The 21,431-nt window shown below is 44.6% G+C and overlaps 1 protein-coding gene across 2 annotated transcripts in view; it reads right to left on the bottom strand.

Moving 5' to 3' along the window:
• The window catches only part of CARD11 (caspase recruitment domain family member 11), a 70,388-nt gene that overhangs the window by 28,190 nt on the left and 20,767 nt on the right, over nucleotides 1–21,431 (bottom strand). For both annotated transcript variants that reach the window (XM_074965179.1, XM_074965178.1), the window contains exons 2-11: nucleotides 10,153–10,365; nucleotides 9,350–9,487; nucleotides 8,178–8,503; nucleotides 7,487–7,666; nucleotides 5,380–5,532; nucleotides 4,794–4,919; nucleotides 4,089–4,283; nucleotides 3,257–3,436; nucleotides 2,324–2,375; nucleotides 1,055–1,170 (exon numbers count right to left, since the gene is read on the bottom strand). In XM_074965179.1, the coding sequence (XP_074821280.1) occupies nucleotides 1,055–1,170; nucleotides 2,324–2,375; nucleotides 3,257–3,436; nucleotides 4,089–4,283; nucleotides 4,794–4,919; nucleotides 5,380–5,532; nucleotides 7,487–7,666; nucleotides 8,178–8,503; nucleotides 9,350–9,487; nucleotides 10,153–10,365 (1,679 nt within the window). The remainder of the gene's footprint in view (nucleotides 1–1,054; nucleotides 1,171–2,323; nucleotides 2,376–3,256; nucleotides 3,437–4,088; nucleotides 4,284–4,793; nucleotides 4,920–5,379; nucleotides 5,533–7,486; nucleotides 7,667–8,177; nucleotides 8,504–9,349; nucleotides 9,488–10,152; nucleotides 10,366–21,431) is intronic.

Raw genomic sequence — 21,431 nt, 5'->3', positions numbered from 1 at the left:
TTAGAGACTAGGTGCCACAAGTACTCCTTTTCTTATTTCTCATTTTAAAGGTCATAAGTGTTTTGGTCTGGTGCTTTACTGACAGTCTCTGTCTTATATGGAGTAGGATAAACTCATTCCATGGTCACAGAGTACAATGCACATGAGCAATGCAAAGTGGCTGATTCACTGCAGAGTTTTAGCTTTAACCTTGTTAAGTGGGACATATGTTGCATTGTGAATACATGTATCAGAGGATACAGAAAAAGAAGGAAAAATACATGTCTACTCATTCTAAATAAATTAATAGCACCAGTTCATAAACTATTCTAAACTGCACTATAATCAAGACAGTGTAATTCATCAGTGTATCTGACTAATAGTCCCAAGAGTATCCCTATAAAGACAGCTGAGCTTATTATGAGTGGCAGAGGGTCCCCCACTGGCTAGTCTAGGCTATAGTTTTTAATTTCCTGGGGGCAGCATTTCTTACAGTGCTCCGGCAAGGTGTTTTGTTCTTCATCAGGTCTTTTATTAACACTCTGCAAGATCATTCTAACTACACCTGCTGTGCCAGTGCTCACATTGTGTATAATGGCATGTCTACCTTGGGAGATTATGGGGCTACTGCAGAAATGGATTGGTTAGTGTGTGCAGAAATTAGCAGCTGCTAGCTGCGCCCCTTCTCTGACCCACTGTGGGTTATGGACATGAAGGGCATGAGAAACTCCAATAGAATTTCAAATGTTCCACTAAAATCAATTACAAAGCAGCCTTTGAAGAAAAGCCTCCACCTCCTACACTAAGTGTTAAATGGAGAGATGAGATACCGAGAGCCTGTAAAGTCCTGTTGAAATATCTTTAAATAAACATAAGCCAGGTATGTGATTTTGGGAAAGGTTAATAACATGGTTCTAATAAAATGCTGGTAAAAAGGATTAGGGAACTAGTGACAGGGCCCTGAGTTTGATTGCAGCTGGGCTGCTAGTGCAGAGCTAGTGCTAGAGTGTGGGAGCTCTGAATCACATTACAGGGAAGGTCACAGACAAACAAGGGGCACCCGAAGGTTCCTTACAATTTTGCCAACTTCACAGCCGCTGACTGAGTTATTGATGGAAACAGGATTGGAGGAACTGGTGTCTGTGCGGCTGCTGCTGGCATCAGCCCCATCTTCATCCTGTGCTCTGACTGCTGTGCTCACAAATGACAGAGACAAAGGCAGAGAGGGAGACGTACACCAGAGATATTTATATTAGATCTGCTTCAGTATAAAACTCTTCCTCACATTCCCAACAAGACGTAGGATTTTCCAACCATTCGAGCTTATCTTCTGTCTGTCCCTTCATTCTCTTTACTAAATGGGAGATTGAGGAAGCTCTCCATTGACTTCTGATTCTATCACCCTTTCCTCCTTATCTTGTTGGGAGATGCTCTAAAGCAGGAATATGCACACTTCTGGAGACCACCCTGCCCCTCATTCAACCCCTTCTTTAAAACACATTTCTCCTATGAGGTTCATGAACATTAAAGAAATAGCTTATTTGTATAAAAACTTAAATGAGCTGGAGCTGATCATCTGCTCCATGGGTGGAGATTAATCCATCTGCTCATTTAACATACTGTGTGTCTGAACTCTACTGATTGTCTGCTTAACATGTAGGCTCCAAGGAGCAGTGACCATGTCTTCCTCTACCTTTTGTACAATGCTGAGCATACTGCCTGCACACAACAAATAATGCACATACTCCCTGCTCAAACCATTACTTTTTGTTAAGTGTCTGTTAGTTAAATGCAGGGCACTAGGAAAATTCAGACAGCCAAGATGCACATGGTAATTTGGCGAGATTACAGCTAACTGATGGATATGTAAAAATTAATATCAGCAGTTAAAAATGAGTTAAAAATGGACTCCAGCTTGCCAACAGATAAGGGGACTGTTTAGATGACCCAGTAGATTAGGGGACCTTCTTACTCAAAGATTTCATCAATATTCAGAATCAGAAGAATGGTTTGATGATCTTTAAAGTAGATCTAATTTTGTCCCTTTTTAAATTATAATCAGATAGAAGATGCAAGTTAAAAGTAGCTAGAAAGCTGAGACTGTCTATGGGACAGGATAAAGGAGTCTATAGAGTGACCATGGATGGAAAGAATGATCAGACAGCCTCTCGTCAATTTGAAATGATGATTAACATCATTTAGTGCAAAAGAAGACTGTTCCTTAGGTCTCTCAGGTTTAGTTCTGAGTTCGCCCTGTTGGCATGTTTGTTAGAACAAACTGACGCAGATGGACTAGATGAGACAGACTGAGACAGACAATTGGGACACTGGTGCTCTCTCTGACCTTGAAAATCTGATGCTTTGCTTGTATTGATGGGGGATTTAGCTCGTGGTAGCTGAAAGAAAGAAGACAGAAATCAAGCCAAACTCAGGGTAGGTGTCACATTCACTGTAAAACAGAGACCTCCCTTCCTTCCCCTTTGTCACACTGCAGAGTCTATGTGCCTTCATCAGATAGGGCCTGGAGAAGAGTTATTTAAACACCAAATGCACTGCAGTTCCCATATTCTGGAGAGGGAATGACAAAAGATGAAGTGGGTCTCTTGTGACTGGTTTCAACAAGCTGCTCATACAAGAAGCCTCCCTTTGCCATATAAAAGGGAAAAATGGACCTCTACTGCTTCCGGCAATGAAGGCAGCCGGGGCTCAGAAAGGTTAGGAAAGGCAGAGAGAATTCAGATGAGGACACAGAGAAAGAGCAGCTCATACATTCTATACCAATCTTAGATGGTAGGTTTTTACAATTCATGAATGCAGTGGCAGCCACAGTCAGCCCAGTAGTCAGGGAAGTCAAGGGCCTCAGTCAGGCTGCCGCTTATATTTGAATGAGTAGGACATGCTTCATGTAATTCCGAATTAGCTAGCTAATTTTGCTCCAGATTTTGTTTATTTCTTCCAATCATTCCTTCCAGATGATGCCAGCTTTTCCATCGGTGCTGCATTTCCCACCAGCCATTCCACATGTGCTGGGCTTAGGGCATTAAACCAATTTTCAAGACATACTTTTTTCACTACTATTAAGGAGGCAAAGATCCATTTTATTGAAGCCACAGTGAGAATATAAATGAGCAGCACGAGTACAGAGAGCATGGGGAGGAGGAAAAGGGGGCAGCAATTGTCTCGCAAAACCTGATTGCTTTCTTCCCAACAAAGCCTGACTGTATCTCCTCCACAACCCATCTGAACTACACAGTTCTGGTCTCAGATTGGGACACACCTGGATTCCCTTCAGGTTCATTCTTCTCTTAAGTCGAGACTGATCAAGGAGGAAGAATTTATTGTCTTCTGCTGACTCTTCAGAGGTGGAGGAGTCATCTGCTTCCTGACCATTGGCTTTGGGGCTAGGAGCACCAAAGGTCTGGGAAATCATGGTAACTGGCAGATTCCTTGGTAAACTCTAGAGATAAAAGAGAGATTTTAGTGACCTTTTTCTGAAGGCTACTGCCAAAAGCATAGCACCACTTCTGGTGGCCTCCCTTTAGTACATCTGGCAGGACTGCCTGTGGACCGAGTGAGGCCTGCATGCTCTGTTGTCATGGTGTTCAGGCCACATACCTGTAGTTCAAGTGGTTCAGCCGCTGTCTATCGACCAAACAGATTGTGGTTCAGGTCTCAAACTAGAGACTGAAACTGAAATTCACAGAAATTTCTGTTCGTCTTTAGCAATAGTTCATGGCCCGTTACCAGTTTACCTATTTGCAAACTTCATTAGAACTAGCTCCTCAGAAAGAGTTGTTAGGAGTTTCCTTCCCCAGTATGCAGGTAATCCACCCTCTACATTTCCTCCTCTTCCATTTGGTGTCAAGGCTCAGCAGAAGTGAACTGCCAGTCTCGTGGTGGCAGAGCCAAGTTCCAACCCTTAGCCCTGGAGGGCTTCTCACAGCATTGAAACTGAATAGAAGAGAAATTTCCCTCAACTGCTTTTTTTCAGGCTAGCATTGCTGCTCACAGACGGAATAAAAATAAAATCCCATCCTCCTCTACATCATGCTGTAACTGAGACAGAGCCATGAAGAGAAGAGAGCACAGCTAGCTCTTCCTGGACCTACCTGGTCATTACAGTTCTCCTTAGAGAGTCGTCGGAGTTTGCACTCCAGGTTAACAATGCAAGCCTCCTTTCGGACTGCCTCGATCCGAAGTTCATCATTCCTCTCCTCCAGCTCCCGGATCTGCTTCCTGTACTTGTCCTTCTCAATCAGGCACTGTGAGTACTGGGTCTGTGCCTCATCTCGGGAACGGAATGCCTGCAGAGGAAGGAAAACACTGCTTCACACGTGTGTCACTTGGGTTCTCGTCTTAATTTAGATTGCGCCGTCTTTGGGACAGGGACTGTGTGTTTGTACAGCTCCTAGCACAATGTTTGGGACCTCTGTGCACTATAGTAATACGATTAATGAAGATGATGATGGCTGACAACTTTTAGTTGGCAGCAAATGTTGCAGAGTGCTAACCAAAAACCTTGACACTAATAAGCAGCTTACTGTGTTGCCATTAAAGAGTCAGCACCCACTGGCAGCTGCCACAGAACCTCGAAGAATTTCCCTATGCTTAGACTAGTAGATAATAGCAGTATTGGAAATGCCACTACCTAGCAAGTGTTTCCTTTTTTTAATAGCAACCATTATATGCAACAAATGTAGTGACAGTTTGGGTCCAATTACCCCCAATTCCCAGAGGTGGCTTCCAACAGAAACAGAAGAAAGAGAAGATCCAATTTCTCATTGTTACTTCGCCCCCCTCCAAATGTGATGTACCTGGTCTCGCTCCTTCTCTACCTCCTCGAGCTGTATCATCACCGTGGTCATACGGTGCTTGTACATCTCACAGTCTTTCCCCAGAGTTGAGCACTTTAATTCCAGGTCTTCTTTCTCCTCAAGATACTGCAAATGACACAGACTAATCAGTAAAAGCAGTACATCAAAGTAGTCGGGAGGTCTGCCCTGTGCCACGGAGGAGATTCCTGTTCACCTCCAGGTGCACACTAATCTATACATTTGCTTATATAAGACATAGACACATATGGCTAGAGTGTAGCTCCATGGCTGTGAGGAAGCTCAGACTACTGCAGTCCAAGCTGATGCTGATGGAGTCTTGTAAATTACCCCCACAGCAGTGAATGTTGTCTATGTGAAAATTAATTGATTTCAAGGAATTGCACCTGCCCTGCCCAGATGACCCTAGACAGATTCATGTGAACAGCTCAGGATGGGAAGTGAGGACTGAACCAAATTGCTACTGCACTTCTCCATCAGCAGTCACCTGCAGGTATCACTGGTCATCGCAATCAGAGATCCCTCAAAGAGATCTGATCCCACTCTTTCAGTCTTGTCTTTCTCTCACCTTGTCTCTCAGATCCTCCACATGACGGATCTCCTCCTGGAGATAAAAAATCTTGTTGACGAGCTCCTGGCGGTCCTCTAGCGCCTCCTTACGGTCATGCTCCAAGATATCCAAGATGGCTTTGTCCGAATCTGGCAAGCTACGTTTGCCAGCCTGAGGGGACAAGGTTTAAAGATATAGGACAGGAGGAGAGAGAAAGAAAGAAACAGAGGGGTGGGGAGAAGAAAGAAAGAAACAGACAGTAGAAGAAAAAGAAGAGAAAATGAGATTGCAGCGGGAAAGTAGGAGAAAGGAGGGATATTTGTTAATGTTTTGAAAGCTGAACAAAGCCCAGCTCACTGTCAGAATGGCTGTGGAGAAGGGGTTGTTTTTACTGGATCTGATATAATTGGATACATTTTGGATGCAATGACAATGAACAGCCTCTCCTTTGCTCCAGGCCCTGCATTCAAAACCTCTCTCTATTAATCAGCCCACACTGAGCACAGAGTTTGCCCTTTGCCAAGGAGCAGGGCCCAAGAAAACATGTAGAGGAATTTTTAAAGCATGCAGACTTTGCATGACTATGCTTAATGAATATTAAACACATGCCTAGAGTCACCAATGCCCCTGCCTAGAACTAATACTTCATTTTCTACAATGTCCAGAAACTTTCTTTTCCCCTTTAGGAATTAAAGTTAACAAGATGACTGTTGGCGAAATAAATTGCATCCAAAAATAACTACATAAACCGGGAATCAAAGACAAAAATCTTAAGCAAGAAAAATTGCATATTTATTTTAAAAATACTTATACTAAGTTAGAGAGTCCACTGACATTTTGGTTACTGAATAAAATAAGTATTTCTAAAATAAGTTGGCTTTTTGTTATTTTGAGAGAGTTATTTTTTGGTGATTATTTCCTTATTTCCTTGTGTGTCATAGTAATCATCATGTTAATTTTTTAACAGCATATGAGTCTTCAGATTAGATCGCATCTCAATGTAAGATTGGATAGTTTTATACCTTTTTTTAAGATTTGAGCTTCACCTTGTAGAAAACTAAGGCCTGGTCTATATTAGGAAATTAGGTTGGTATAACCACATCGCTCAGGGGTGTGAAAAATCCACACCCCTGAGTGACACAGTCAAACAGACCTAATGCCCGGTGTAAACTGCGCTAAATCAATGGGAGAATTCTCCCATTGACCTACCTCCTGGGAGATGGAGTGCCTACATAGCATAGGTAGCGTCTTCCCTGAAGCACTCTAGTGGCGTAGCGGTTTATGGGAAGGCAAGCCCTAAGGCTTCTTAGGCACTGCCAGAGAGGCTACAGTTCTGCTCTGGCATAAGAATGAGTTGAGAATCTTTAAAAGGTTTCATTCTAAAAAGGAAAGTCTGTTCCTGCAAGGTGCTGAGCACCCACATGTTGAGATAGATCCTGGGGTCTGGCCAAGCCCTGCTTAGCACATCACCTGAAAAGGAGGGCTAAAGTGGCTGTGCCCTCCTTTATGCCCTTCCCTTACCCCAAACCTGGAGCTGGCCACCCCCGGTGAAGCCCCCAGTGCAAGTTAGAGTAGTTTTCTGCAATAACCCACAAGGAGGTCATCTCAGTAGCTTGTCCCTTCTGGAGAGCAGAAACATTCTGAACAGGCCTCCTTTCCCCAGTCAAATCCCTTACTCCAGCGTGGGTGATGACATAGGGCTGGCTATGCAGACCCTGCACCAGAAGAATTTAGGGGAGCTTGCTAAGGTGGTTTTGCATTGGTGAGGTTGGGCAAAACAACTCCAGCAGAGCCAGGATTTGGCTCATTGATTTCAGTAGGAATTGAGAGGGCTCAGCACTTCATAGCAGACACTCAGCATCTTGCAGGATCCATCCCTGTATTTGCATCTAGCTTTACTAGGTTAAGAATTCCTTTTGCTTGTGCATCTGCTTTATATGGGGTAATCTGCAGAAAGTTGGGGGCTGTGTAACCTTTTGGTCTTTGCAAACACGGTGATTGGGTTCATTGCAGTTTTGGGGGCACAGCTTCACCCCACATTTCCCACCAGTATAATGGGGGGGAGGGTGTACTGATTACGAGGCAGAGAGTAAGAGGACGGGGTGTAATTCCTCCTCTGGTTTACCTGAATGATAGATTGTAACTCTTGGATTTTGGTCTTCATGATCTCATTCTCCCGCTCCAATTCCAGAACCTGTTCCTTCTTGGGTCGGTTTTCAATGTCATTCTTCAGCTTCAGTGACTGGTTCCTCTCCAGCTTGCATTCCTCCTCCATCTTATTCAACCGATGCTTCAGCTGGTCAATCTAGGACACCCCAGGAACAAATGAAAAGCAGAGAGAGGCACAGAAAAAAAAAGATTATCCAAAATACATCAAGCCTCTGGTATGTGCTTCTCTAAATACATCCTCACCTCTAGCTGAGTGCATACAAAACATGGACTTCATGCTCTTGGGGTGGTTAATTCCCAACAGCTCAATACAGTGCTAGCATGGTATGTTGGAATCCTTGGATAATCCACCATGGAACTTCAGTGCATCCTTGGGTAACTGTCCCAATATATTTTTGATGCTGAAAAAACAATGTTTTTCCTTTCTCCATAGGCTGGGAAGTGCCACCCCTCACAGGGAATCTTACACCAATACACATCATCTCAGCTTAACATTTCATTATGCTGTGAGCCTCTAACCTGGATAAGCAAAGCAAGGATGAGTTCTACATACCTTTAGCATAACTGAAAATACCACTGAGCCAATTGCTACACTTCATCCTCCATCTGTGATTTAGACCCAAACCAATCCAGAGCATCTCTTTTACCTCTAACTGGAGGTCCCGGCTCCTCATCACAGCCATGTTCTTCTCTTCGCTCAGCTGGGCGTATCTCATGGCCAGGTTGTAGTTCTCATCCTTCACCTTGATCAGCTCGTCATTGTAGTTGTTCCTTTCCTCCTTCATCTTGTTGTATCTCTCCTGGAAGGTCAGTAACTCTATATTGTTCAGTTTCAGCTGCTTCCTGTCATCCTCCAGCTGGCGGGACTTGGCCAAGAGTTCACAGCGCTGCACATCCTTTGTCTTCACCTGCTGCTGTAGCTTAATGATTTCATTCATTAGGAAATGGGTGAGACCTTCATGTCCCTCCTCCACTGAAAAGAATGAAACAGCCCATCAGCTCCAAGGTCTTTTGCACTGCACTAGAGCAGGTTAATAATGTGGGTTCAGGCAAAGTTGGAACAGCACAGGTGGGGAACAAACAAATGCACACACACAATACACACACAATGAAATATACAGACACAGTCAAACTCACTACCAGACACACAAATACCAAACATAGACAGTACAATCATCCATATATGCACCCCATCATATATAGAGTCACTATACACACACACACACGTATATTTATAGTCATGCATGCACACGTTCAGAGTACACACAGACATCATATGCAACTGCATATGTACACTCAAACTCATCTAGTCAGTCTTCACACACATTCTAATACACAGGCATATATACTACAATGGTGAATACACACATATACATGCACCTGGTTTTGGACTTGGTGGAGCAGGTTCATGTACACCCATTGGACCTGATTCTGATCTCAGTTATGCTGTTGCAAATCCAGAGTATCTTTGTCTATTTCAACAGAACTACCCCAGACTCACATCAGTGTAACTGAGATGAGATTCTGGTCCCTAATTTATTTCCGTGAGGCACCTTGTAATGACTACCATTCTAGAAATGGAGGCAGACTGGGTAGCACTCCTACTGAAGCTCTTCAGCTTCACTGCAGCAACCAGGGGTGTTGCTTTCACCAATAGCTTAGTCAATGCTATGCCGTACCAGACCAGAGAGTGAGAGGTGGGAATGAGCTACCACCCGTCACTACGCCTCATTAACACTTCTCATCTGAAAAAAAAATCGGAGTCTTCTCTCATGCCTTGACTCCAGCCCTTATTTCCTCAGGTACTGATCCTACTCACCGACAATGGTAGAAAATCTCCGTGTGGGCTCCTTCCCCGTCACCAGTTTGTAGAGTTCAGGATAGTAAAACTCCAGGCTTTCTAAGAAAACTACATAGCCCCTTTGCCCCTTGGTATGAAGGATGTCCAGCAGTCGGCCTAGGGACAACCCAAAAATAGTGCAATGAGAAAGGACACAGGAGTATTGGGAACAGGATAATCAGATATTGTAACCCTGAGGTCAACCCCGCTTCAGATTGAACAGTCGCTGGCACATAAATACACTCCGGAAAAGCCAGTCTTGTCACACTGTGCGCAGCAGATCTCATGAAGCTATGCCATGTATTCTCCATGTTTGTGCGGGCTGTTACTCTGAAGGAATGGGGTAAGGAAGGTAGCGTTTGGATTTGAGCCTTTGAAAGACAGTGGTATTCAACACAGCCCACGCTGTACAGTAGTGAAATGCCAGAATGGCAACCTTTCCACAAAAAGTGATGCTCAAATCAAAGGGTTGCTGCTGACTAGCCCCAATTGACAGAGATATCTGGGCACCTGGCATGGAAGTGGTTGCTGCCTATCATAACTGCAATGGACTGGCAAATGTAGGAATGAAAGCTTGGTGAGCGCCATTCTGTACAACACAGGCTTGGCCATAGTCACTATTACCAAACAGCTCTTCATTTTCGTGAACATCAGATTTTTCCCAAAAATCTAACTTAAAGGGAACAGAGACCCCTTCGTAGATTTTAATTCAACGCTGGGGTCAGGTCAAACCCAACCCAGGAAATGCAGCACATAGTCTTGGCTGTTCAGGAATGAATTACCTGCTCGGTTAATTTTGGAGAGCAGCATATGCGAGTTGAGCACCTCATCCTCATCTTGCTCGTCGATGACTTTACACTGACGCAGATACGGGGTCAACTTGGCTGGATTGATGTACCGGCTCAGCATGTGCCGATTGCACTCTACATTCTCCCACAGGGCTTCCTCCTCATCTTTCAGCATCTCTAGGCAGTCATCCATTTCTGGCTCGGCTCCTTAGCAAGGGAAACAAATCAGCACGGACTCAGGGGGGTTTCAGTCCTGTTTACCATTCTGAGCTGCCCTGTCACATACGATGAACTCGGCTGCACCTCCCAGGAATGCTGATATTGCCCTATATTAAAACTGTTTGTGCTGAAGTGCAACCTGTCTTCAGCTCATCTGAGAAGTGACAGCTTAGAGAGGTTCTAGCTAGACTCTGAACGACGGCATATTGCTCAAGTGATGCTTCTGCATCCCAGTGAACTCTATGATGGTCCCTAAACATCAGAGAATTCCTCTTCTGAATGGTTACTGTGCTGCAGGAAGTGTAATGGAAGAAAGGGGCCTGAATTTGCAGAGCTCAGCAGCCCAAAGACATGCAGTCACGAAAGTACTATGGGGCATTCACTCTCCCCCCGCCCCACGCAGGTTTAGCTCAGCTTTACAGATTTGAGCATGTACTCTTTCAGGTGTATGTGCAATGTGCAGGTACATGTGTAAGTGACTGCATCTGAATTTCCAAAAGTAGCTATATGCATGCGCAGTACATGGTGGCTGTCTGTGAATCAGTGCATGGGCATGAATGTAAGTACCTGTGTGCGTACAGGTATCTGTGTGTGTGTGCATGAATGGGTTTAAATGTGTGTGACACCATCGGAGCATGAAAATGTTCTTGACTCATGCAAATGTGGTCACATAATATTTGACCTGTTGCTAAGCGGTCTCCTGCCAACTTTTTCTCGGTGACCAGCTCATCTGGGGAGGTTACAGGGCAGGCAATGAGGTGAGAAAACATGTCGCGAAGTAAGTCAGCACACAGCAAAAGAAATCTCCCAGGAATCAGGGAGGAACGCTAGGTACTCTGAATTTTAAATGTTTTTATAATGCACTCTAAACTCAGCAATCAAGTCAGAGTTAGCCATTCTCGCTGGCTGGACTCAGCCTGTCTTCAAGACGTTAACAGCAGCCTCCCATTACTATATCACAGTAGTGCCTGGGAGAGCCCAACCCAGACTGCAGATCCACTTTACAAATACATAGGGAGAGATAGTTCCCCCCTGAGGAGCTTACAATCTAAACAGACAGGACAGACAAAGGCTGGAGGAGATGGGGAGCTGAGAGCACAGAGAGATTTAGTGACTTGCACAAGGGGCCGTCCACAAATTACATAACTCATTGGGGTCCTTAATCTCTGTGTTTGTTCCAGCGTTCCAAGGGGGTGGGTGGATCTTAAAAAAAGTCACCAAAATGTGTTATGTAATTAATGGACAACCCCTAAGTTCACAGGGAGAAAGTCTGTGGCAGGAGCTGAACCCAGCTCTCCTGACTCCCAATACAGGGTTTCCAAGACCTTCCTTCCTAGCGATCTGTTTGAGAAAATAACTTTCTATGTGCATGGCCTACAATCAAGTGTAATAAGTGTGAAGAATGCTGCATACAGCAGATATATCATGTAAACACCACAACACCCTCAGATGGGGAAAGGAAAGGCAGAGACAGTCTCCTTAAAGCTCCTTCCAGAGGGCTCAGATCAAGGATGCGGTAACAGATTTTTGGATGGAACTAGGAGAAGGAAGTGCTCTGGCCCTACTGCAAGCAATCCCCAAAGAACTCTGTCGAGCCCTGAAATCCCACCAGGGACAAAAGGAGGTTAGGGGCTCTATCCAGGAGGTTTCCTTAAGCCAGATATTGAAGCTTTTAAAAGGATAGGTTTCAGAATAGCAGCCATGTTAGTCTGTATTTGCAAAAAGAAAAGGAGTACTTGTGACACCTTAGAGACTAACAAATTTATTTGAGCATAAGCTTTCGTGAGCTGTAGCTCACGAAAGCTTATGCTCAAATAAATTTGTTAGTCTCTAAGATGCCACAAGTACTCCTTTTCTTTTTTAAAAGGATGTGATCGAACAACAATGTGCTGTTCTCCAGGTCTGAGAACAGAGTTCTGCTTTATGAGACTTTTCTTAGTAACTGACTTTTAATCAGTAACTAATTAGCTCAATAGCAATAAATGATTTTCCTTGGGCCAGAAGAGTTCTCTTCAGTGTGTTATGACTTCCTCAGCCTCCAGTTTTAGGAACTGCAAAACTGCCTGGCAAACACTGGGAATCACTGGGCTGAGCCAGCCTTTAGGTCTATGAAGCCTGGGGCCGAAAGCGCCTTCTAATGTGGGGGAACTAGAAATTTGACACCTTGTCTACGTGAGATTTTTCTGAATATGGTTTACTGCTAGAACTAGAATGCAGAATACTGCTAGAATGCAGAATAACATTATAACATTCAAAAACCAGTCGGAGAACACTTCAATCTCTTTGGTCACTCGATTACAGACCTAAAAGTGGCAATTCTTCAACAAAAAAACTTCAAAAACAGACTCCAACTAGAGACTGCTGAATTGGAATTAATTTGAAAACTGGATACAATTAACTTAGGCTTGAATAAAGACTGGGAGTGGATGGGTCATTACACAAAGTAAAACTATTTCCCCATGTTTATTCCCTCCTCCATCCTCAGACGTTCTTGTCAACTGCTGGAAATGGCCCACCTTGATTATCACTACAAAAGGTCCCCCCGCCGCCACCGCTCTCCTGCTGGTAATAGCTCACCTTACCTATCACTCTTGTTACAGTGTGTATGGTAACACCCATTGTTTCATGTTCTCTGTGTATATAAATCTCCCCACTGTATTTTCCACTGAATGCATCCGATGAAGTGAGCTGTAGCTCACGCAAGCTTATGCTCAAATAAATTTGTTAGTCTCTAAGGTGCCACAAGTACTCCTTTTCTTTTTACAGTAAGGGAGTATGCACACTGCTTTGTTGATGCTGTCTGTGGTCACTTGGGTGCCTTTGGCAGTTGTTACAGTGCCATCCAAGGCCTTCCTCCCCATGCTGGGGTTTGGTGGTGATCTCCCTTGCAAAAATCCAGTCCAGCTCCTCATAATATGGACAGGTAGTGGGCGCATTACTGTAGGTCCCATTCTTGCCTCTTGCCAGAGCTCCTTTATTTTGTAGCAGCACTGGCCTGTGTCCCAGGACTACCCCTTCTCCTCCATTTGTTTCTCTTTGCATCTAGTGACGCTGTTCAGATGGGCCTGGATGATCTACTCTTGCCAGAAGGCAAGGAAGTCCAAAACTGCCAGATGGGAGCACGAGGAAGCACAGGGCATGGCTGCTATATTGGGTATGCGGCTCCAGGTGTGTAAACTCACCACAGGCAGGAATTGCAAAGGAATGCACTTGCCTGAGTGCCAGCATTTAAAAGAAAAGATGACATCCATTCAAAACAACCCCAGAACAGAGGAGGGCACACAATCCAGATGTGAAGCTATGCAGTTTCGACAGCAGTGGGAGGACTGCCTGAAGCGAAACAGTTAATCCAAACTACAGATGTGTTCACAGGAACATTACACTGAAAAAACTCATTCTGGAATAGTGATATTTCACTTCCAAAGTAGAATAATAAGTGTGGGATACGATGCCAGAGAATTAAAACAGAAAAAAGTATGTGTGTGTAAGGTAGTTTATCCCCGCCCCCCTGCAAAAAACCCTAAAGTTCCATGCACACAAGGCCTAAGAGTATCGTAGCTTTCATTCTTTTAAAGCTAAATTTCTAGCCCTTTTCCTTTAGAGGATGGACCAAATGTGGGCCAAAGCTTGGAACTAAAGATCACAGGGCTAGTCTTTTGCATCCAAAAGCCCAATGCCCCAGAACCTTTGATTTTTGATAGGTTCCCAAAAAGCTCACAGCTGGGCCCTGAGGGGAGCAATATAAACTCTTCTCTGGAGTTCACAACACCCCAGAATCTCTTCTAACCTGCTCTTTGGAATCAGGAGCTGTTACATTCTTTGCCAGTGCTCCCTTGGGACATCACTGAGGATCAGATCCCTCCATGAGATGATTCAGAGCGGAGTTCACTCAGCAATACCACTCTATTGCAAAAACGTTTTCATAGGAATTAAAAAAACCCCTCCATCAATATCCCCCACATTTAGGAATATAAGGATTTCATTATAAAACAAGGATTTACTACACATGCACTAGCCATCAAAAACATCCAAGAGGCGTGGTCCTCCGTCTCCATACAAGAGCCTTTTTGCTTCTTTCTTTACAACTCCCACCTTTGAAGTCCAGCATGACAAACATCCTTGACTCCTCTCAGAGCTGCTGCTTGGTCTATTACAGGGGCTATTAGTGAGTAAAATACAGCACCCTCGTCCCTTCAGGAGCTCAGGGTTTTGCTGTTGTGGGATTCCTTGGGTCCGATTCTGTTCTTATTTACAAGAGTGTGAGCCTGGAGTAACTCCATTGTCTTCCATAGAATTACTCCAGCTGTTCACTGGAAAAACTAAACGTGATTCTATGACAGCACCAAATGTCTATTTAACCTAATACTCTACAATGAATTAAATAATAGTGAGAGGCTGGAGCCTTGGTGCTCTGGTCAGGAAACAGAGGAGGTCAACTGAAGGCCAATGAAAACTAACAAATTCACTGCATGAGTGGCTAAGCGTTTTAAATGGAGAAGAGATTTCCAGCAGCACACACTTCCTGCATGTCTGAAGTGCATTATTCCCTGCCTCTGCCCTTCCTTCTTCTGACACCTTTGCAGAGAAGCTGTTTTCACTTAAAATAAAAACCAATTAAAAATGACAGATTTCAATGTCCTTGAAATGTGTAACCATTTATTGCATCTGATCTTTATAAGCATTCTCTAGCATCTGATTCCAGCACTTCTTGAGTTGTAACCTGACACCTTCAGAGACTATTAAATACCATGGAAACACTTTGGCATCCATCACAAATCACAGGTGCAAATACACAAACTTGGGCTGACTTGAACAGTGAATTGGCCATAAAGAAATAAGACTAACCACAGCAGTTGAGAAATTGCTCTCCCGCTGTTCCTTTCAGTGTTTAGTATACAAGATATTCTTTAACAGTTGGAGATCTTAATCCAATAATAACCTCCAGCTAGTCCTAACTATTTCAAAGGTCTTTGTGGATTCAGAAGAATAAAAGACAGAATCCCTTTTTACATTAAAAGAAGCATTCTCTTCCCCTCTCTCTTTCTCTCTCAGCCTTCTCCTGGCTGTTTCACACAAACGCACCTTCCTATGTGTTTGCTATTTTTTTCTTTTTGTTATATTTTTTGACTGAACAAATCACCTCACAGTTAAAGCTCTTCTCTGGTCTCTCTCAGCCTTCACTCTTTCACATGCCAGGGACTGCTCTCCACTGATCAAGGGGAAAAAACCGCCCAGGCTTCAGAGCCAGGGTTCCATAAAGCACTCATCTCCAGGTCAGATCTAAAGCTTCATTTTTAGACAGATAAAATGCTTGGGGTTTAATTCTTATTCTAACAACAGCCAGTGAATGAGTTTAGCTTTGAATCCTGGGGTCTCTTAGTTAGGCGGAAGTCCAAAGGCAGGACAGGCAAAGAGCTTCCCTTAAAAGCAACAAGAACAGCATGGGAAAAATGCTGGGGATGGAGGAGTTGTTGTTCTGCAATTCAAGCGAGCATCGCTAAAACACTGTTGTGAAAAAGCTCTCATGGCCAGACTTCTATTCAACACAGCAGCGTTCACCATGATGGTGCAGAAGTTAATCCCTCCAGCCCCTTAATTGTTTCCATTACTTTGCTCTGAATTCTTGCCACTCTATCAGTCCTGAGGTGACCAGAACCAAACCCTACTCTCTAGAACTGAGTGGGACCACAGTGTTCAGCTATCTCTGTGGGTCACTTGGTTGCTCCTTCGTGAGATATGAAAAAACACAGGGTGCCGTGCAAGTGAGGAGGAGGAGGAAGTTTATTCTGGAAGTGGTGAATTATCTGGGTCTCTTGGACTTCCGCATTTTGTTCACAGATGTTCATAGTGTGGTGGCAGTTAAAAAGAAACCACAACACAGAAAATTCTCATGTTAACTACACATTAATATACAAACGGGGTGGGGGTGGGGAGGGAGTGGGTTACTGTTTGATGCTAAATAGTTGAAATAAAAGCAAGGTCTTAAATAATATTTATAAAAAAGAAAAGGGTTATATAAGAAAGATAACATTTTAAAGCTGGAACCTGCAAGCTGTGTGCCTATTATCATCAGCAACACTTTGTGTGTATGTTTTAGCTCATTCTCTTCCTTTGTATGTTTCTTTGGCACACAAGGGACAGGAAGTGCCCTCCTAGCATGTGTCTGCAGAGCACCTAATACAATAAATCATAACTAAGGCTGCGAGTTTGTCACGGAGGTCACAGAAGTCACAGATTCCGTGACTTTCCAGGACCTCCGTGACTTCTGCAGCGGCCAGTGCGACTGGCCCATGGGGCCACCTGAGCAGCTCAGGCAGCCCCTGGGTCAGCCGCAATGGCTGCTGCTGGGGCAGTCTCAGGTCACCGTGCCTCTCTCCCCGAGCAGCAGGAGTTTGGAGGGGGGTGTGTGTGTGTGTGGGGGGGCCCCTCAGGGCTGGGGGTTGGGGCACGGGAGAGGGTGAGGGTGAGGGCTCTGGGTGGCGCTTACTTTGTCGGGGGGGGGGCTCCCCAGAAGTGGCTGGTATGTCTGGCTCCTAGGCAGAGGCGCAGCCAGGGGGCTCTGTGCACTGCCCCTCCCTCCCGGCACAACCCCTGCAGCTCCCATTGGCGGCCAATGCAGCTCATGGCCAGTGGGAGCTGGGGAGCTGGTGCTCGGGGTGGCAGCAGCATGCGGAGCTGGCTGGCCATGCCTAAACCTAGGAGCTGAGGGACAGGGTTGTCGCTGCTTCTGGGGATGCATGAAGCCAGGTAGGGAGCTTGCCAGCCCCACCAACCCCCCAGCACCAGCGGGGGTCCTGGGCTGCACGCCACTGCCGCCCTCCCCCCCAGCACCCGCGGCGTCCCAGTCTGCCCCCCCCAGCACCCGCAGCACCCCATGTCTGCCTTCCCCAGCACCCGCGGTGCCCCCCGGCCTCCTCCCCTCAAATACCCATGGCACCCCTGGTCTGCCCCCCACCTCAAGATTTTGTCTGGGGTATATAGCAAAAGTCATGGACAGGTCACAGGCCATGAATTTTTGTTTACTGCCCGTGACCTGTCCGTGACTTTTACTAAAAATACCCTTGACAAAAACATAGCCTTAATCATAATAATGACAGCAGAGAGCTTTTTTCATAAGCCCTCTCTTTGGATAGATGCAGCTTTGCAGTATCAGAGCAACATACAACAACAACAAAACACAATAAAAAGAGAAGGATTTAGTGCTATTTTTTCTCCCAAAGGAAAATCAGATATGTGAAATGTGATAGGGAAATCACTTCTTTTTTCTTAAAGAACCAGGAAAAGTGTTTTTTGTCTTGACTCTGCCACTAGTTTTTCATATAGCCTTGGGTAGGTCATTGAAGGCCAAATGTTCAAAAGTGGCCTCTGAATTGCAGGTGCTGAACTTTAGACAACCACAGCCTAGTTTCAGAGGTTCTGAGCACCCACCACTCTCACTGATTCCAGCTGGAGTTCTGGGTGTTCTGCACTACTGAAAATCAGGCCCCTTTTATTTAGATGCATAAATATGGATTTAGATACCTAACTCTGGGCACCACATTTGAAAAGTTTGTCCAGACAGGTGTCTAAATTTGGATACCCTAAAGGAGGAGAACCTAAAATCAGAGCCTGCTTTTGAAAATTTGAACCTTAGTCCTGGTCTACACTCGTGGGGCAGGGGGCGGATCGATCTAAGTTATGCAACTTCAGCTACGTGAATAACGTAGCTGAAGTCAACGTACTTAGATCGACTTACCGCGGTGTCTTCACCGTGGTGAGTCGACTGCTGCCACTCCCCCATCGACTCTGCCTGCGCCTCGCACAGCAGTGGAGTACAGGAGTTGACGGGAGAGCGCTTGGGGGTCGATTTATCGCGTCTAGACTAGACATACCCTTAGTCTCCCTGTGTTGCAGTGTCCCCATCTGAAAATGAGGATAGCAATAAATACCAACATCACAAGGCAGGATTCATTAGTAACTGCAAAGCACTTTGAAATCCCAGGATGGTAGGTATTCGGGAAGTATTATTTATTATTACTACAGTATTATTACTTCAGATTCTGAAACCCTCAAAGTATCTCTAGGAGGCTGAGAGCATTGCTGGATAATCAGGGTTGAAAATAGCTATGTTTCTGCTTTACGTAGTTTGGGTGGACACTGAAACAACCACTGCTATCAGCACTCCCTCTCTCTGTCTATAAGAGAGTCAACCAGCTTGCTAAATGCCCCAAGGTCAACAAAATGTAGAAGATATAAAATGACGGACCCATAAAAAATAGAATAGAAAGTTTTAAACACAATATAGTTTTCCATTAGCATAAATACCTTCTATCCACTTCTCTTACCGAGTCAGGCTTCTTGTAACAAATAACTTACAGAGGGAAAGAGACCATTACTAGATTTGCAGGGAATCAGTGAGGTAAAGCTGGGTCCTTGTCATAAAGCATGCCCTCATCCCAATCAGGAGAAGGCTAACAAGCTTCTCTGGGCTCAAATGGTACCAAATTGGCACATCTGCAAAGCGTGTTCCAGCTAAAGGAAGCAAGCTTAAAAAAGAAAGCTTGTCACAGGAAGAAGCAGCAACCAGGAGGAAAGCTGGTGTGTCTCAGAAGTAGTTGACTCTTGCAACAGAGCAGCTGAGAGGGAAACAGCTGACAAGCCTCTGCTGCCTACAAGGACTTACTAGTCCCAGGACAACCTGATCACTGCAGGGCAGGGGTTGAAGATAAACCCTGACCCAGGTCCATCTGTGCCAGACTGACATACAAATCAGACCTCTATAAGGGAACTCAGAGGCTGAATGTCCCCTTAAGCAGGAGATCCCCATAGCGCCATAGAGTTTGGAGTAAAGTTCCCAAATGGGGAAAGGACTCTGGAAGTGAAAGAGACTCAAACTGCCTGAGTGTGACCCAAAGGAGAGGCTCAGCCTATCACAGTCGTCACTGAGGACAGTTGAGAGGCACGCTCATACATCACTCGATTTCACTCCCAGTTCACAAGAGAGTTACCCGTTATTCAGTTTCCCTCTGGGTCCACAAGGAACCAACTATCATTTTCAGTACACATCAGAGAAGCGAGGGAGGGACAATCCAAATCAAACACCTACACTGTGGTTCAGAATGCTCTAGAAGCAAACCCAACTCACTGCTGGCAAAAGGAGAGAGAAAGAATTCCTCTTCACTTTTCATATTTATCACTTCCTCAAGAGATTCAGACCTAGAAGAATAAAAAGGAGAAATCTACAAAGTTGTCCCTATATTCATGTTTATGTCCTTACGAAATATTAAACGAGTGGAATAAATCCCAGGAGATTAGTTCCTAGTCAGGAGTTGTAAACAGGAGAGAACAACTGGAATGAACCTCAGAAGAGTTCTACTTTCCCAACTAATAACAGAGCCACATAAAACTCCATTCCACCAAAAGTGAAAGAATCATGCATGGATGAAGCAAGGATCAATTATTATCGTTATTGCGTAGTGCTCAGAAGTGGCTTTGCACTTCACAGTCTAGAAAAGATGACACATATCGAAGACAGAATGCTGGCAATTGTTCCACATGCCAGGATAATCTTGGTTAATATCTGAACCATACACACTCTTGCTTATTCCATTTAGTTTTACTTGGGGTTGCATGGGGATTCCCATCCCTAGCTTTAATCTATTTTGTGGAAGGGCAAATTGGTCCTTTACTGAAAATGCTGGTTTGTCCTATAAGATGTTGCTGTGGAGGTCATGTGTTCTCCTAATCAGTGCAATAATATTTAGTATGTCCCTGCAGTGACTTCAGTCCGGTACAAGATTAAGATTCATGTTTTCTGCAGTTCTCTCCATCTGGTAAGATATCTGTGGTCCAGGGCAAACCTACTGTACATTCCTCAAGTCTGTTAGCGTTAGCCCTTCAGAGTTCTTATCAAGTTCTCATACAGGAAGGAAAATGACTAATTTTGTCTGAATAGCAAAACCCACAACAGATTGTAATAGCCCAGACAGGCAGCATCCAATCAGATTTGCCTGCACAACATCCATTACCAATAATAAAAACACAGAAAATGGAAAAAACCCTCCTTCGCAAACAGCGGGGTAGCTACTCTTAGGCTTTTTTGCCACCCTTTCTATGTGTATTCTCTTCTATGCAGGTATTTCTATCCCACCCACCACCATAGCATCTGAGCACTAGTTGTGTGAGGAATCATTCTGAAAAGCATCTGTGAGTGACTTAGGAGTCTACATCCCATTTTGAAAGCTGTGAGGCTATGCCTGCACTTAAAATGCTATACCAGCATAGCTGCAGCTGTGCCACTGTAGTGCTTCAGGGCACACACTCCCTACAGTGCCGAGAGGGGTTCTCCCATTACTGTAGTTAATCCACCTCCCAGAGAGGTGGCTAGGCTGTAGCTCGCAGTAGCTAGGCTGACAGAAGAGTTCTTCCATTGACCTAGTACTGTCTTTACACCAGGATTAAGTCTGTGGATTTTTCACACCCTGAGACATAGCTATGCCAATGTAAATTTTCAGTGGAGACCAGCCCTAAGACAATGAGACTTGGGCTCCTAAGAGTCTAAGTCATTTTTGAAAATGGGATTTAACTTAGACTCTTCTGAAAGCATTACCCATGGCATTTCCCAATACAAACAAAGAGAAAAAGGAATGATTAAACCTGTGATCTGGACAGACAACTTGACAAGTAGGACTTGTGGCACCTTAGAGACTAACAAATTTATTTGAGCATAAGCTTTCGTGAGCTACAGTTCACTTCATCGGATCACCCATTGTTTCATGTTCTCTGTGTATATAAATCTCCCCACTGTATTTTCCACTGAATGCATCCGATGAAGTGAGCTGTAGCTCACGAAAGCTTATGCTCAAATAAATTGGTTAGTCTCTAAGGTGCCACAAGTACTCCTTTTCTTTTTGTGAATACAGACTAACACGGCTGCTACTCTGAAACTTGACAAGTGTTACTCCTGGGGGAATTCTGCGCCACTGCACAATGCAGAATTTTGCAGAAATTAATGTTGTGCACACAGAATTTCCTTTTCCCCCCACAGAAATGGGCTGCAGAGATGCTCGCTGCCA

This window comes from Natator depressus, chromosome 10 (assembly GCF_965152275.1).
Source record: "Natator depressus isolate rNatDep1 chromosome 10, rNatDep2.hap1, whole genome shotgun sequence".
NCBI lineage: Eukaryota > Metazoa > Chordata > Testudines > Cheloniidae > Natator > Natator depressus.
This window is presented reverse-complemented; position numbering and strand designations above follow the sequence as displayed.